Here is a 17,376-nt window from a genome sequence, read left to right on the forward strand (position 1 = left end):
GGAGCCTGTTGGAACAAGGTGTCTGATTTGTAATTCAATCAAAGTCAAGTGATCAACTCCCTGTGGGTTGGTGGAAGTCCCCAGGTTGAATCGTCAGAGTTTCGAGAGGGAACCCCAAGACATTGGATCTGGATACAGTAGTAGACGACAACCCAGCAACATGCAGTCATTGGTAGAAAAAATATTTGGCAGTGTAAACTACGCCACAGTATTGCCGGGACATGCTCCAAGGGCTGTTTTATGCAGCTCAGGTTTTGCAGCCTGTAATTAAAGGCCTGGGCGAAGTGCACCAAATTGCTGTATTGATGGAGAAGTATCAGTAAGTGAAGTTTTTGCATAGGATGTGGACCATAAACTTTCTCTTGTGCAAATGAATTAATGTGTCTTTTCTCAGATCAAAGGAAAGCAGTAGGAGTCTGGGTGGCCATATCTTAAGATCTAGCCACACTGACTTTTTCTGAAAGTGTTTGAAATTTGTCCTTGTATTTATAGCTGCTGTGTCCTGTCTTTTGGCAGACTACTAGCTACAAATTGTGTTCTGGCAGCTCTCTGAGGCAGTTGCTTTAACTTCTTGGGTGGAAAGCCAGCCGATAACTACACAAGCAATTGGGTTTTTTGGGTGCCTGTACACCTATACTACAGCTATTCTTACATCCTCAGAATTACCCAAATACTGCAGTAGCTTCCAGTAATTTGGTGGGGAATCTAGTAAAATAAAGAGAAACGTGACAGGCACTAGCAGCAGTGGGTTAAGAACTCTGTGATTTCTTGTTAGTACAGTCAGGTGCTTCTCCTGGTCCGCATGGCAAGTTTTGGAATTAGTGTCTTTGTTACAAAGTTATTAAATCTGGAATCTTGCGACAAAATTGTTGTTTGCAAGAACTGTCATCTTTATGGGTTAGCGTTGTTATTATAAAATGTGTTTTTCCAAGATGCTTTTGAAATAATTCTTACCACCAAAAACAAACATTGATTTCAAAACTGAACTGTAAACTATGGTTAAAGTCACTGCTGGAGTATATTCATGCTTTTGGTTTACTCATATGAATTTTCTGTGATGATTTTTAATTTGTTGGCTTGCTGTTCTTTGGGCCTGTAGTTCGAAAGGTGGTGGCCACTTTGGGCTGTGGATGGGAAAAAGATGGGGAACAAAAAAAGACAAAAAGGATTCACAGGAGTATTTGAATCAGTGTAAGGGAAGTCTTCCCCATGAGTTTCAAATCCCCGTTTCTTTCTTTGTCCCACTCATCTCCGTGTATTATTTGAAATCTCAGCTTCACCTGAGCGTAGCAAGATAATGACACGGCCAGCTTTTCTCTTGGTAGATAGGTTGAAATCATAATGCATGTTTATGAAGAATTTGATGAAAATACCAGGTAAAAATAACCTTTTGACACAAGCTAAAACTGTCATTTTCATCCCAAAAAATGAAAGCCAGAAACTGGCTCAAAACAAGAGGCCAGAACAGAAACAGTTCTGGCCCCAGCCTAGCAAAGATTTAGGCATTGACTTAATCAGATTCATAGTGATTGACCCCATTGAAATGTGCAGTTGTTAACAGAATTAGGATCTCTTAATAGTCATTTACTACTCCTGCTATAATGTGTATTAGTGAAATGAAAACTAATCCCAGTACCTACTGACAATGAAGTGCTCTTCTGTTGTTTTATTTGTTTGCTTTTTAACTCTTCATTCAGGTTGACATGTTGCATCACCAGGTAGAAGACATGGAAAAAGCTAAACAGGACATGGCTACAGAATATGAACAACAGCTGAAGAAATTTCGAGAGGAGGTGAGCTGCAAAAGGAGAAGATTGGGTTTTAGTTCTTAGTTGTTATATGATCCGATAGTCGAAATATTTTTTGTCATTGCTTTTGTTTAAATGCCATGGTTTTATAACTTCCCACTCTTTTATTGTTTCTGTTCTTACAAAAAAGAGCATTGAGTGTAGACAAAGTAATATTTTTATGCTTCATTAAGTCTGTTTTTTTGCACTTCAGAGGAACTTGGTGACAAACAGAAAACTGTTGGCGTAGGAATGCGTAGTAAACGTATTGGTGCAATTTTCATGTGTTAGATGACTGCATGAGTTTACTGTGAACAAGTCCTGTGTTTGACCATCCTAGTCACCGTAGTGCTTGTTCTGAAGTTGACATGGGTACAGGCAGCAGAAGTTTGCTCCATCAGCGTTTAATGAAATTAGAAAACGGTGGTGGTGTAACTGGCCTTGATCGTATGAGATCAAGAGATGAGAATGGTATGTAGTCTTATCTTCTTTTTGCCTCCATTGCCTCCAATTTTAGTGGTAAGGGTTTTGTTCTCTCTAGGCATAGTAGTCTTAGTACACTTAATGAAAACTAAGTATACTTAGAATGTATTTTTTAAAAATAATTTCAGAGCTTTCATCTCAAAAAACTGCTTATTCACCGCAAGGTCGTACGTGTGGAATGTCCTGCAGGTGGTATAACAGCATTCCATGTTTATGCCTTAACTCTTTGCCTGCCTCCACCTGCTTGTCAGTAGCAGTGAGTTAAATGGCATGAACAGCTAGTAGAGTATTGACCTGTTTTCTCTGAAGGGTTGGGCCTAGTTCATGCTCCCTGTAAGTCATAAGTTGAATTAATTTGGTAGTCTCCGCTTTGATGACAGAAGCCATCTGTCCTCGTTTAAAACACCTTACTGTTCAGTGTGACTAACAGTCTTCATTCACTAGATGTTCACTGGAATTGTGGTTAAGCTGCAAAGCAAAGCTGAGGTGCGTTGGCAGGTCTGCCTGAATTGCTAAGGCTAAAATATGGGGGGTACGTAGTGGCCAAAATTGCAACACGTTGGTATTTTACCCACGCAGTGTTAATGCAGATGACATTAAGCTCCAAGATTCCTCAGTCTTTGATTCTTAGTACTGTTTGGGGAAATTATTTCTGTCTCAGTTTATCACCATTACCAGTAAAATTACATGTACAGTATCTAACTAACTGAGATTATTGAAATAATAAACCTGTAATCTCCTGATGTGTTTGGCAAAAGATGTTCGTATACAGCCGGTACGTCTGTCTGTTCCCGTCGAACATGCCTAAGTACTTTGCTGACTCAGGGCTCTGGAGATCCTTTGTGACCAGCACATGATGTCTTGATTCAGATGTTTTTTCTTCTCGTGGTCCTTCTTTTCATCCATGGGCTTAGCTTTCTCCATCAGTAAAATGGGAATGATGACTTCTCAATTTCATGTGGCTATTTGGAAACTTTTTATTTAATAGTTGAGCTGGGGGGGGAATCAGATGGAAAATTCTGTGCAAGTTGCAAGTGATTATTTGCACAGAGGGTCATTTAAATGTCAAGAGTTTTTTCCTCATTCGTGCTTCTGATATGACTTTAGCATTCTAGCAGTAGGCGTAGGAGTGATATTTTCTGTTGGCATTCTCCACTCATTGTGAAATACATAGTGTATCTAAGCAGAAAATGACAGATGAAGTAGTGTTGATACTAGGCATAATGGCAATTCTCAAATCTTCCTTCTCCCACTAAGCGGAAGAGTTCCCGTTACCACCTGAGCTTCACAAGTGTATTGTAATCACGTAAGAAACGGTGCTCTGTGTAGAACTAACCCCCACCCTGTGTGAGGTGTGGTGTGGCGTGCCCCTCTGCGTGAGCAGATCAGCCACAGGTATTGCCTGCTGTTGCTGTGGCTGGAAGCCACCTGTAGAGAAAAGAGGGGATGCCGTGCTCTTGCTGCATTAACAGCTGTGTGTAAACCTCCATCTTATCAATATTTTAGTCATGTTTTAATAATGGTAAGACAGAGGTCTAATTAGAGCTGCTGATGTCACGACTTCAGTGGCATCTTGCTACTCTGATACAACTCGGTATATTTTGCAATCCTGTTAGTATAATAGGCTTGTTATACAAATAGATGTCTTCACTTGCAAGCCGTATGGCCTTGATTAGGGGAATTGTTTGTGTGAAGCCATTTTGTGTGCATTCTTTCAAAGTGCTGTTTAATTCTTGCTTTGGGGCCTTGAACAAATTTGTCTCTTTCACTGAATTCTTTGCAGTTGTCCAGACTGAGGAGGGGCTATGAGAAGCTGCAGAGCAAACAACGTAGAGAAATCAGAGGAGAAGCTAGCAAGAGACAGGGGGAGGACGAGTCTGAAATGAGCCGACTGACCAGGAAGCTGGAGGTATGTAGTGAAAAAACAAATGCTGGTCACAGTTTGTATGTATTAACTGATTTTATGGGCTTTACTGATGAAGAATAGTCAGCTAGGAAGTAGACTATGAATCATGCTTAAAAAGCAGTCTCCGTCTACTCTCGAAGTGTAGCTTCTCAACTGCTTGTGTAATAAAGGCAATTTTCTGTGTTGAGGCCTCTGAGTAAACAGGATAAACTATGCTGCTGTTCTTATTCCTAGACTAAATAAAAGGAAGAAGGTGCTGGAAGGGTAATTAAATTATCTGAATGAAATGAATTCCAGTGTGGTGAGGTTGTCATCTCACTTCTTTGAGGAGGAGGGAGCTACATGTCAAACTTCTTCTCAGCCTTGTCTCATCTTTTAATCTTTCTGCTATGCTGAGCTCAACAGCACTCAATTTTCTACTACTGTGCCCTGAAGATGTGGCTAACAAACACATCTGACTGATGTAGTGTCCAATTCCTGGAGCAGAGATTAGCATTAAAATTCTGTAGTTCATACTTGCAATCTTAGTGATTTCAATAGCAGCATGTTTTGGAAGCTAAAGACAGCCTAAATTGTTAAACCTCTGACAGCAAATCCATGAAACTAGCCATGAATCTGTTAGCACTTAACATTTGTAAACAGCAGTAATTGACACTGACGTTTTAACTCAGGAGGCAAAGAAATACAGCAAGCACAGTATGTGAGGGGTTTTATGCTGCTGAGATGGTGCATCAAATGACTGGCTAATGGTTTCCCTGCTGTGGGGAAAGGTGTGGGAGGATATGGTGGAGAGAAAAAGCAGACATGGATATGAACTAGAAGGGGGCCTTCTTGTCAACTACATGGACACACTGCTCCAAGCCACCCCTGCTGTCCTTGCAGGAATTTCATCAAAAATCACTTGACTGGGAGAAGCAGCGCTTGCTTTACCAGCAGCAGGTGGTATCGCTGGAGGCACAGAGGAAGGCTTTGACTGAGCTCATGCAGGTACAATTAATATGTGCTGAAAGTTTTTGTTTTGTTTGTGGCAGCAGGTGGGAGGGAAGGGAGGGGGGAAGAGGGAGAGATTAATGAAATCTCTGAGGCTTGAATCCAGTTTAGGTTGCCATTGAAATGACTTTTAATGTCCCAGTGGAATAAAGTTCACTTGTATAAGTGCGGTATGGAAAAAAGAGCTGGAGTCTGTCAACAGAGGTTAGATAAACCTCGTGCCGCTCTCCCTACCTCTCCTGCACCCCTCTAATTTATAGGGAAGATAGTAGGATGAAGCTTTCCCTAGGAGAGAAGAGACACCTCGGCATATGACACTTTAAAATAGCTGTTACGTCATGTTGTGTCGTTCAAAGCTGTGTACCTGCCGGTAGCTAAATATATACCTTGTAGGTCCAGCTCGGAGGATGATGCTGGAAAATAGTCTACCCCTACAACAGATACCTCTGCAAAGTACTGAAGTAACAGCAGTTTTCAGCACCAACCCCTTCTCCCTTTTTTTTTTTTAAAGTCGCTTAAAGGCAACAAGTAGTGGGGCTGCTGTTCCTGAAAAGCTAATCGTTCAGTGAGTTAGTGGTGCTGCGACAGAGCAAGATGAATTGACCTAGAGCACAGCTGTGAAGTCACACTGACACAATCACAGCAGACACTGATAAGAAGCTCTTGCTGGGTCTTTACACTTAATGGGCTCTTGAGTTGCTCTTGAGTGGAAGCTCCTGCAAGGAGGAAGCTTGTGATGCCAGGATTGAAGCTGGCTCTGACAGGGGCTTTGTGAGAGGCTGACACTAGTAGATCTACAAATGCAGAGAGAGGCGTTGAGCAGAAGGTCTTGCTGCTCTGCTGTCTTTGTATCATTGATAGCTCAATTGTCTGAGAACAGATGTGTCCTTGGAGTGCAGGCTGGTATACTGGAGCGCAGAGGAACTCTTCTTACTGTGCAGCAGAAAAACAGGAATTTGAGGAGATTTTCCCTAAGCGATGTAGATGACTTTGCTGCGTAGATGCTGTGAACAGGCTGCCTGAATCCTCAATTTCTTTGACAAGCCCAGCATGAAAGTGCTAAATTTTGGCCTTGGATGTTTCTATGCATTTTGTGTGCTTGGTTGTTTTTCTGGCACAAGGTCAAGCTGAGATCTGTGACCAAGGAGTACTTCCCCTTTCTCTTCTTTCAGCTGGCTTCCTCTCATAACTTTCAACGCAGCTTAGGGAAGCCTGGCATTCTTACCCAGTGATGAGCACCTTCCGGTTACACCTGCAGCCTTTAAAGTCAACAGGCGAAACCTGGAATTCTGTGCTGTCCTGAATGTTCTGTGCCTGGAAATAAGAGATAGCTTAAATGTTTTGTTAATGCAGAAATAAATATTCAGGTAATTCTGGTACACTGGTTTCTTGGGTGGAGAAAGGCTGCACTTTAAACTCTTGCCCCTCCTGATTACCTTTTCTGTCATGACTATTCAAATAATGAAAGGACTGTAATCAAAATTATACCATAGTCTTCCAAATGCACAGTTCCTACAGTTTTCTCAGTTATGAGGCATTATGTGTCAGACAATAAATCAAGGCATGTGGTGATTCTGAAGCTGGCAGGAGTTGCTACTCTTAGAAATTGTGACTAAAGGGCTACTCAAATATTTTGTTTCAGCTTTGAAAAATTAGAAGGTACTATACAAAAAGGGAATATATGAAGTGAATATTCTTAGAAGCTTATATGAGAGCTGGGTTATTAAATTTCACCGACTAGCTAGGTGGAAATAAATGCTATGAAATACAGTATTGTGCCTATAAATAATAGAGCATGCATTGTTTAGTAGGCATATGTTCCTTATAACTTTTTTTGTCTGGCATTAAAACAATGAAATGTTGAAAGTGAGCATTCTCGCAAGCTGTTAGAACCAGATATTTACCGCATACAGCAAAACGTAATTGACTGTTGCACCCAGTGCAGTTTTTGATCTATTTCGTGGTTGTGGTTTTTTTCATTGTGCACTAAGAGCTGCTTTCTGCCCTGGTGTGGAATTAACAATTGGGTATTCTCTAGCTTGTATATCGCATTTGCAAACCTTCTTACGTGCTGCTGTTTCTCCTGGTCTAGCCTTAGGTTAACGAGCAAAAAATAGTAGGCAGCTTTGTTCTTAGACAGTTCATGTTCGGACAACTTGAGTGATTTGAGATCCTCTTTTCCCAGATTCTCTTTGAACCCCTTTGGAATCAGAGGGCCCCCTCTTTTTTTTTTTTTTTTTTTTTTTTTTTAATTCTGTTTGCCTTCAGAAGTTTTATTCATCGTGTAATCCTGGAACAATATGTTCCTTAGTTTGCTTAAAGGTAGCGTTGATTACTTTGAGAAAGTGACTTGTTACACAAAGAAGTAAGTAGTTGTTTTGAATGTAGTTTTGATACACTGTGGTTTTTATAATTTAGCTTTAATACAAACCAGTTGCTCTTGGCAGACTCAGCTTACCAATCGGACGAAGATTCTGGAGTCGGTGGAGGTGGCTAGCCAATCAGAAATCCGGCAGTTAACCAGCAAGCTGGAGAGGGCCAATGATGCTATCCGTGCCAAGGAGTTGGAGGTGGAGAGGCTTAACAGGAGAGCGGACGACCTGACTGAAAACAATCGGATGATTCTGGAAGATCAGCAAAGAGTTCAAGAAGAATTAACGCAATCCAAGAAAATGTTAAAGGTCAGTGGAGGAACTGTTAGAAGCCGAATATAAAGCAGAGCTTGAGAGAAGTAGCAGGAAGGCTCTTCATCCCAGAGCTCCCGTCTCTTGCTAGAGCGTTTGTAAAATTCCTGGTTGGCCTCAGAGATGGTTTTGTACTCATGTGGTGCTCTGTGATATTTCCAAGGGTTCCTTAAAAACCTGATCAACCTCGCATTGCCTCACAACAAACTGATTTGGTCCATCTTGCAACAGTCATTCCTTCTTCCTCCCATCCAGGTGCTACAGGATGAGAAGGTGGAACTTAGAGCCACCTTGCAGTCTCAGGAACATTTCATTGAGAGCTCCAAGCTGCACGAAGAACAGTTACAGAAAGAGCTGGCTGGGTTGACTGAAACTCTTCACACAAAAGAACACGTCATCAGGTAGCATCTGTGCCTCACTGGTACTTGTGCTCTTGAATTCAGATCTGTATTCCCCCCTGAGGATGGTAGAAGCATTTTCACACAGCTGGATCTGTATCGGTTGATAACATAGAACTGTACGCTGTAGTTTCTCACAGGTGCTGTGCGTCCTTGCAGCATTTGCCAAATTGCATTGCTTTTTAAATCAACTGATACTCAGCGAAGAGTGTGGAAGGACTCAGCTTTCTCCTCAGCTAAGTTTCTGGAGGCAGCACAGGGCTTTTGAGCTGTTCAGCTTTTTTTTTCCCCCCGGGCATTTTCAGTCAACTGCTGAAGGCCTTTAAGGATTGGATACTGTGCTTATTGTTGTAGGTGACAGTTCTTGCCGACTTAATGATGTCAGATTAGGGTCTTGGTAAAGACATAAACATATATGACAAAATCCTCTTGGTCTTCCCCTTCTGCACTGGCAACATGCGAAAACTATAAGGTTCTGATGGCCTTGTTGAAAGGTTTTGGCGTATGTTACCGAACAGCCACATAGTTTCTTGCAAGCGGGATGTCTGCTAATGACAGGGAGACTCTGTGGATCAGGGAGGCCAATACCAAAATAGGATGTAGTCTCTCTTAATCAGCCTGAATTCAGATAGGGGGCTGTCATCCAGCTGGTATGTTTGCGTATTCACAGTGCACACAGGAGTTGCCTGCTGTTGGGTTTTGTGTATTTTTCAGAGAATTCCAAGAAAGTGGTGGTTATGTTCCCCGTAGTAGTGAACTCAGACATGACGTTTCTGTGCTGAGATTAAAGTTCATGTTTCTGCTTAGGGCCTTGGAGGAACGCTTGCAAGAGCAACAATTGCCTTCTCCAGAGCTGGAGCATATACTGCTGCAGCTGGATGTTGGCCAGAAGAAGGAACAGCACTTACTGTCAGAAGTGGATCGTCTTAAGAACAGGTAGCTGACTGCTCACTTCCCCTGGATGTGCGATGAGACTTGGATAATAATGTAATACCTAATATATTGTATTCATAAAGTTAACCAGTCCCACTGATTTCTGTTGGCTTATTTTAAATATCAAAGGGCTAAAGAAATCAAATGCTATTCATTTTGCAGTTGAATGGTGAGACTGTTTTGCTAATTGGTTGGCTGCTTTTCACTGCACACTGTGGGTGTTTTCAGTGTTTGAGCTTGCTTGGGCTTAGCACCTACATTGGTAATAGGTTAAAGAGTCTTTGTTAGTCAACTGGTAAGAACCAGATCTAGACCTTACTGCGAAATAAGAATTATAAGCAAGTCTTCCTCTCTGAGTTTGTGGTTTTAAGGCTAATGTTTGCATGGGAAGTTTGTAATCTTAGAATGGTAAAGCAACAAACAAGAAACAGCTATTATCTGTTAGATCAGCTTCCTGATCTCTTTTGAAATGATTTTGGTAAACAACCCCAAAGGATTGGTAAGGAGCTTCTAGGTTAAGAGTCTGGTTTCTGTTATGATGGACATAGGAGATTGCTTGGAAGATCAAAGTTTCTCTGACCATGTCCTCCTTCTTGGGGTATGCTAATCTGTAGTTTTACGTTTGGCACCCAGCCTGGTGTCTTCAAATGCAAGGTGTTTGCAGCTGAGTGAAGAGCTGGATGAGAATATCAAAGAGCTGCAGTCAAAAGAAGAACACCTTACTGAGTCGAAGGCAAAGATTAAAAAGGTAATGTCGCTTTGTTCCTGGAGAATGGGAAAGGCACTTGTGGAGTCAGCCATTCCCGTGTGTGTCAAGTACCTCATCAGAGACTGCAGTGCACGGTTAGCAAAGCTCTCAGTGGGATCAAGGCCCGGGAGCGTTGTGGAAGCAGTGATATGCTGGAGGGTAAGAAGCAGATCTGACAAAGGAGGAGTTGAGAGGATGGGTTTGCAAGTTTCTGTACATGGCTGTGTGGGTTACTTTGTGAGTGTCTCTTAGGCCTGCCCCTACATCATGCAGTACTTCCCTGCAGCGTGGAGATACTTGAATTAGTGCTGGAGGGCAAATATGCAAAAAGGCCTGGGGTCCTGAGTTTAAGCCTAATACAGGCTCCCAACAGGATGAGGAACAGGGAGGGTATGGGTTTTGCTGTAATATGTCCAACCACACTTGAGAGAGGTTTTCAGATGTGTTCTGTGTGAAGAAGTCTGTCTGTGAATGAGGGAGTTTGCTTCAGGCTTGATACTTAGACATGAACACAGGGGCTGGAAGAAATGGAGGAGCTCATCTGCCACGAGGACCTCACCCTAGTGCTCTGCTCACCAAAGGGAGGCAAACCCTCCAAAAGGCCGGACTTTTAATAGTGGTCTAGATCAGTTAGTGTGAGAGCTTTCACTGGAGCCTGGTTAGAGTAGAAGCCTTATTGGACTTCAGTGAAAAACCTCACTTCTGTGAAAATCTTTCATCTTTTACTCTGAATGTACAGAGGTGCAGATCTTGCCAGAGATGCGAGCTTGGTTACGCATTTAAACAGCCACACACAATAAATGAATCTCCTACAGGCTACTGGGGAGGAGAGAGATATTTGTTATTGTGGTTTCTATTTTATATACTTGGGAAACATTGAGGTGACATGGAGATAAATCACCGTACGTATAGTATGTGCATGACTAGGTGGAGATCATCTGGTTCAATTTTCTGAAATGCTTGTAATTCTCATGAAAATCCTGGAGGTTTGGGCGGTTAATTTTTCTGGCTAATGGAATGGAATACTGGGGAAGAAATTATGCTATGTTGTTTTTCTGCTAGGTCACTGAATAAATACACAGTATGCCTACCAGAATATTGTATGTAGTTCAGGTCTGCCATCTCAAAAAGAACTGAATAAAACAAAATACGGTGTGGAAAAAGACGAACAAAAGGATGGAGTGTTTTTTGCACAAGGAACAGCTGAATGGAATAGGACTTGCCAAACTGGAAAAGAGATAAATGAGATTGAGCGTACAAAAATAAAACCATGCCTGTCATGTGGAAAGTAAATAAGGAATGATTATTCTTATAATGCAGGGACTAGTGGTCATCAAATGGAGTTATGAAAACAAAGAGGTATATTTTTACCCTGTGCATAGCTAGCTTGTGAAAATTTGCCCTGGATATCTTTGATTGCTACAAGCTAATATAAATTCAAAAGACTTAGGACAAATTCATGGAAGAAAAGTCTGGCTAGAGCTGTTTAAAGATACCGTCTCTGCCTCAGGAAGATGGAGTAGCAAGATGTGCTTGCCCAGTGATGGTAAATCTTTGTTGGCCATGGAAGTAGAATGGTGAGATAAAGAGACTGTGATTTGATCCATTATGGGTCTTCTCGAATACTCCACAGCATTAACTTATGTCTTGTTCCACTTGGCAGTTTATGGTGTGGAAAAGGAGTGGGATGAGGTGGTTTTCAATCAAGGAGGACAAGCATGTGCAGAGGGCTTGTTACGTAGAGGTTTTTGTTTTCCAGTACTTGGATTTCACATTACCATGTGCAATACGTTTGCTTTTTTGCTGAAACATCTTTTACAAGCTCGTGGGCGGTGTGTGCATGTCTTCCTCCAGCTGAAAGAGCAGCGCTCTCAAGCTGAACAAACTCACAGCAGTGAGCTAGAAGGGATGAAAAGGGAAATCTCCAGGCTGAAGCAAGAGTTACACCAGCGGAACATCACAATTGCGTCTGCAAGTGACTCCACGTCAGACCTAGAACAATGGCTGAGAACAAAGATTGAAAGAGAAGAGAGGAAAGCGGTGGAGCACGGGGTAAAAAAGTTGGAAGACTCTTATGCTGTCTCTTTAAGGGATCTGAAGACTTGGAATACCATCCTAGTTTTTAACCGTGTTATCTCTCTTCAGCCTTTCAACAAAGCCTTTGAGACCCTTCTGATGAAGTCTTCTAATCTATGGTTATTTGTATGGCCTTCTCTATAGGGTCCCCGCAGAACTAAAGTCCCAAACATTACTTTGTACTCATGCTTGACTTGAGGGTGGAAAATGCTTGTAGGGTGTTGTGGGCACGTGTTGTGTTCTTTTTTCTGAGCTTGTTGTTTCCCTCTGTCTCCTCAGGCATTTTTGGTCCAGCTAGAATCCTTGAGGCTGGAAAACCATCGTCTCTCAGAGATGTTGGAACAAACAGAGTTCGGTATACTACAGGTATGCATTAGGGACCAGAGATGAGAAGGGGCTAGCATTGTGTGTCCCCTACCTGGGGGCAGTAGTAGTCTTTGCCCATGCCTCTCAAAGTGCTTGGTAGAGTTCAGTGAACTTAAAACCCAAGCAAAAGGGGCAATTTGTGAGGAAACGAGGGACAGAAATACTGAGCATCTTGTTTGGCCAGAGAGTAGCGAGGAGAACTGCAGAAACAGAGCCGTCATGACGGTTTCTTGTCCATGGGGTTTGGCCCATGTTTTTTAGTACATTTTTTTATGTTTCCATTCTATGCCAGTTTACCTCAAATCTCTGATTCTAAGTCTGTGTTGTCTTTTTGACCTATGTCAGAGCTGTAACAGCTCTGATCTTCCTATTTCTGTGGTGAGAGCATGTTCACCTCCTGGTGAGGAGCCGTTCAGCAGGACTGTCCCTTACACTCTGCAGGCAGATGGCAGCCTGGGAATAAGGGCTGGATGCCCTGGGCAACGTGCCAGGAAGGGCCACTGTGGATGGCTCCTGCTCATCTGGCATTCGTGATGCGCAGTGAGGGCAACTCGTCCAGAGGGGAGAAGGGGAGCTTGCATGGAAGAGGTGCAGGCTTGGCAGGAGTAATACCTTGAACGTTGTTCATTTTAGTGCCTGCATGAAGGAAGATCTAGCTAGTTTTCAAGTTCTGTCTCACGTAAACCAGGATGAATGCCTTACAGGGGGCAAGGACTGGATTCGGACAGCTGAAAACCTACTGGGAATATACCCTCAGCATTTTTATCCTGTCAGATCTGTGGGAAGGAAATACTCAGCTCTTAATATTAGTTTGGGGTGATTGTCAAATGTGCCAAGTTCTTGGGAAAGTGTTGAACAGAAGCTTGTGGCTGGTGAGATGGAGAAAAACCAAAGATTTCTGGAGGGCTGATTTGAGACTGAAATAGCTTAAAGCCTATTACTTTCTACTTGAAGTGGCTGGTGGGCTTTTATCTGCCTGACTTACCAAAAACTCCATATCAAAGTGCAAAACAAGAAACCTGTTTTAAAAAAAATAAAGTATAAAAAAGAAAAAGGCCCCTTGGTCCCATGGCACAGGAGCTACCATTCGTAGCCAGGTCTTCTAATGCACATATGGAAAGACCTTAGATACAGCAGTGATGAGAATGTTAAGCATCTAAATTTAATAGACTTGGCAAAAAGAAAGTGGGAATGTCACAGGAGTAGAAACTATGGAAATGATATCCACCTGGCCTAGTAAGGAGGAGATGGGGAGAAGGAAGTTGTTCAGAGTTTCAAAAAGAAAAACTGCTTCTAGCAGTGAAAATTTCTCAAAGGCTATGGGTCATCCCAGGTGGGGAGAGTTATGCACAGCATTTTGTTACTGTTACCACAGGCCTTTGCTAATTTGAGTGAGGGGATCTAGAAGTGTTATTGCAAATAGCTTTGCTGGTAGATCACATGGATCTCACTAAGCGTGGTTACTTCCCGTCAACAGCTAAGCCACTGGACCATGTGTTGCTTCACACCCGCAGGAGGTATCTGGCAGAGCCTGCTCCTCCGACACCCAGAGAGTTGCTCGGGCTGAGACAGTTTACTGGGATGGCACTCGAGCGTTCCCAGCTTTGGCTGAGAGGCTTGCATCTTAGCAAAGTGAGGGAATCCTAGAATATACAACTGGAGAAGAACTCGAGGTCGAGTAGGCCTTCTTATTATCCCAAGGCCAGAGGCAGATACCTTAAGACTCTTCTTGGTCTATATTTTCCTGTTTTCAAAAGCATTCAGTGGTGTGAGAGAGACTTCCTAGGCAGATCAGTGGAGCTTGTGTGGATGCAGACGCAATAAGGCATATGTAATTGATTTGCTCTTTCGAAAACCTTGAAAATTTTGCCAGTCAAAATTCGGATTAGAGGATATGCCTTAAGGAATCGCTTGCCAGCCTTTGCTCTGGATTTGACTATGGTGTCTTGCAAATCAGAAGTTTTGACTTCAGCCCTTCTCTCTGTATTAGGGAAAAGGTGTCACCATAAGAGCGCTCAGTGAAGACTATGCTCTTGAAATAAAGGAATTGAAATCTGAGAACCAGCAATTGCAGAAGGATCTGGCAGAGGCCAGAGCAAAACTGGAGCTCACTCAGCAGGTCTGCCAGGATGGGCCCGAGGGCACTGCTCAGCAGATGCAAAGGGAAGAGCCCGAGGCCAGGGATGTGCAGTACAGGTGAGTGTTTCATGACCCCAGGGGTGCTGCTTCCTTATTATGAAGGAGAACAGAAGGCATGAGGATGTGTGCGTTTTTAATGATGTGCTGTATGTATACATTCTATCTCCAGCACATAGTATGTATGGGAGAACACAAGGACTGTTTTGGAATCTGCCTTTCTGCTTTAAGTAGTGCAATAGCTTTCAGTCCCAGCTGGTTTGTGTTCTGCAAAGCCAGCTAGTATTCGACTGTCTTTTGACTGCCTTTGCCTTTTTCTTTGATTGAGAAGCAGTATGTGCTCTTTTCAGTGAAGGGATTAGATTTGGCCCAGGCGCCTGGGCTCCTTTCTTTCACAGTACTAGGATGTGTAGACTGTAGTTTTTGGTATGTACAGTAGCAGAAGAGTGAGAAAGGATTTCCTAGAGACTAGATTTTCATCTGGAGGTCCTATGGAAACAAGAGCCAGTTTGGATTGGCAGAACTACCTGTATGTTGTTTATTATCTCTGCACAAGTTTTTGCTAAAGTTCAGATGCTAAGAGGCAAACTGTCAAACAGTCACGTGTTCAAACCTGCCTTCCAGGACAATTTGGGAAGCACAGCACAGACATGATGAAGAAGCAGCAAGTATACATTGCATGCCTGATGGGACTGTTCAGCATTATCAAAGGGAGTTCCAGAGTTGGGGGGCTGCTGAAACAGGAACTGTGACCCCTGAGATGGGTGAGCTGCCTGCCCAGACCAGTAGGAAGAACTCCATGGAGCCACTTGCTTTGGATGCCTTGCTGGGGATGGATTCTTTGCTCCATGAGCTGGATGGAAACAAAGATTTTGAAGACACAGCATCTAAGCAGTCCACCTCGAATAATCAGAGAGAATCTGTGCCTTTGGTGAGTGGTTGTGTAAAAGCTGGCTGCTATTCAACAGCTGAGGATATAGCTGGGTTCTCATTTGGCAAAAGGAGCCAGATTTTTGTATGTATGGTCTGGCTGCATGGGGTGTAGGATTCTTTAGGCATATATTAAGCAGGGAGGAAAGACCACTGCTGGACAGTTAATACTTGGACAATAGGAGCCGTGTTGTTGTTCTTCAGAACCCTCTGGGAAAGGGCTTTGTGTTTGGCTTAACTGATAAGCTGGTTCCAGAAGCTCATGCTTCTCTCCACACTGGTACTGTGCATCTGTGTGTACCGTGACCCACTTCTGTCACATCAGAATTCTGCTTCAGCTTTTGGCTTGGGTCTGTAGTAGAGGCTCAGAGTGGATGTAGGGTGCTGAGTATTTCAACGTGCAGTTTCTGGGTGAATCTGAAAGCTGGTGCTGCACATCTACATTCGCTATAATGCACAGGGCGAGTTTGACCCCTCTGAATGGGACTGCAGTAGTCAGCACACTGAACTTAAAGCCACTTATGCCAGCTGATAGGAAAGCCTGAAATCGGTGATTCACTGCAGAAGAGGTGGCTATTATTTTTCCCAGTTGCTGATCATACCTTTTTGGTAGGGAGCAGTGTTGACACCTTTGTCCTTTTAGCTCAGTTGCTGGAGCACTTGCCCATGACACGGGAAATTTGGACTCTATCAATTCTTCTTGTCTGTTAAGACCATATATCGCAGTACCCACTGTAATGAGCAGGCTGTAGACTGACTTGAGCAGGGAGGGGAATGGAAGAGGGACACAGAGAGTAATTGTGATACCAGGGGTCAGACAGGGCTGTGGTAGTTCAGGGAGGGGAGAATCCTGGGTGCTGATCTTTGTTCCAGACTTGTTGCCACTAGCAGTCTTTGGAGTATTTTCTGCTCTGGTTGTGTGGTGTTAGCAGTGACAACAGCTGTTTTGTGGGGAGCCCAGAGAAGAGTCTCTAAGGGTGATGCACAGATAAGCGGAGGCTTGTCAGGTTTGTAGATCTTGACGAGGCTTACTACCAAGAATAGGTCTTGATTGTTTCAAGACTAAAGTAGCTTGTGGGCATGTCCAGAAAAAAAAGTTGGGAGCTTAGGGAACTGTAATACTCTAAATGGAAACTCTTCAGACTGCAGGATTGGAGCTGAAGTGCGAACAGTTCCACTTCAGGGTCTGAGAAGCTTTAGGGCTTGATGTTTAGTAGAAAAGAACGTGCTGTTTTTTGTTCTGAGAGATAGAAATAAGGTTTCTAAGGAAATGCAGATATTTGTCCTGGTGTTGACTGGGACTTCCTGCTCATGGTCAGGCTCCAGTGTCTTGAAATCAGTTCCTTTAACATTAAGAGAGGAGAATTCTCATCAGGAGGCAGTAGTGGGGTGGGAGAGACTTGCTTTTGTTGTTTGCAGCCTTTTTTCTGCTTCCCTTTGTTCCTGGCTGTTAATGAAAGACCAGAAAACCATGAGACTCCAGGATTTGGAAATAACCAATTACGCTCTCTTGCCAAGTCATTGAGGCAGGTTTTCTGTAATGGAAAGCAGCCCCTTAGTAACTTTATAATTCACCTGCCAGCCCTTGTTCAGAAAGCTTCTCTTCATCAATTTGTAAATTAAGCCTAGTTTACACTGCTTTTTTTGTAAGTTAAGAACTTGTGGGTAAGTGATGTGAGTAGCAGGAATAGTTCTTGACTGTAAAGGAAAGAATCTGGGGTAGTTTATTGACCATTGCTAGCTGAGCTGAAGTGGCGTTCAGTGAGCTGCAATGGGAGTTTGGTCTGTACTTCCCCTGTGGGATTGTACCAGAAACCCATCATTTCAGGGAAGCAGAGGAGATATATAAAAGAAAGCAGAGATAGCCCCAGTGCTGGTCCAGTCTGACAGGTCTTTCGCTTCCCTGGAACCTGTATTCTGACATGATACTGCTTACTGA

General features: G+C 43.1%; 1 protein-coding gene across 4 annotated transcripts in view; it reads left to right on the forward strand.

Moving 5' to 3' along the window:
• The window catches only part of CEP63 (centrosomal protein 63), a 42,090-nt gene that overhangs the window by 23,774 nt on the left and 940 nt on the right, over positions 1-17,376 (forward strand). For 3 of the 4 annotated variants that reach the window (XM_075417692.1, XM_075417693.1, XM_075417691.1), the window contains 11 exons: positions 1,698-1,793; positions 4,054-4,179; positions 5,059-5,163; positions 7,614-7,847; positions 8,106-8,251; positions 9,056-9,184; positions 9,815-9,929; positions 11,784-11,981; positions 12,285-12,371; positions 14,362-14,567; positions 15,132-15,438. In XM_075417692.1, coding sequence (XP_075273807.1) covers positions 1,698-1,793; positions 4,054-4,179; positions 5,059-5,163; positions 7,614-7,847; positions 8,106-8,251; positions 9,056-9,184; positions 9,815-9,929; positions 11,784-11,981; positions 12,285-12,371; positions 14,362-14,567; positions 15,132-15,438 — 1,749 coding nt within the window. The remainder of the gene's footprint in view (positions 1-1,697; positions 1,794-4,053; positions 4,180-5,058; positions 5,164-7,613; positions 7,848-8,105; positions 8,252-9,055; positions 9,185-9,814; positions 9,930-11,783; positions 11,982-12,284; positions 12,372-14,361; positions 14,568-15,131; positions 15,439-17,376) is intronic. The other variant, XM_075417694.1, reaches the window with a different exon arrangement.

The sequence above is a fragment of the Opisthocomus hoazin genome, chromosome 4 (assembly GCF_030867145.1).
Source record: "Opisthocomus hoazin isolate bOpiHoa1 chromosome 4, bOpiHoa1.hap1, whole genome shotgun sequence".
Taxonomy (NCBI): domain Eukaryota; kingdom Metazoa; phylum Chordata; class Aves; order Opisthocomiformes; family Opisthocomidae; genus Opisthocomus; species Opisthocomus hoazin.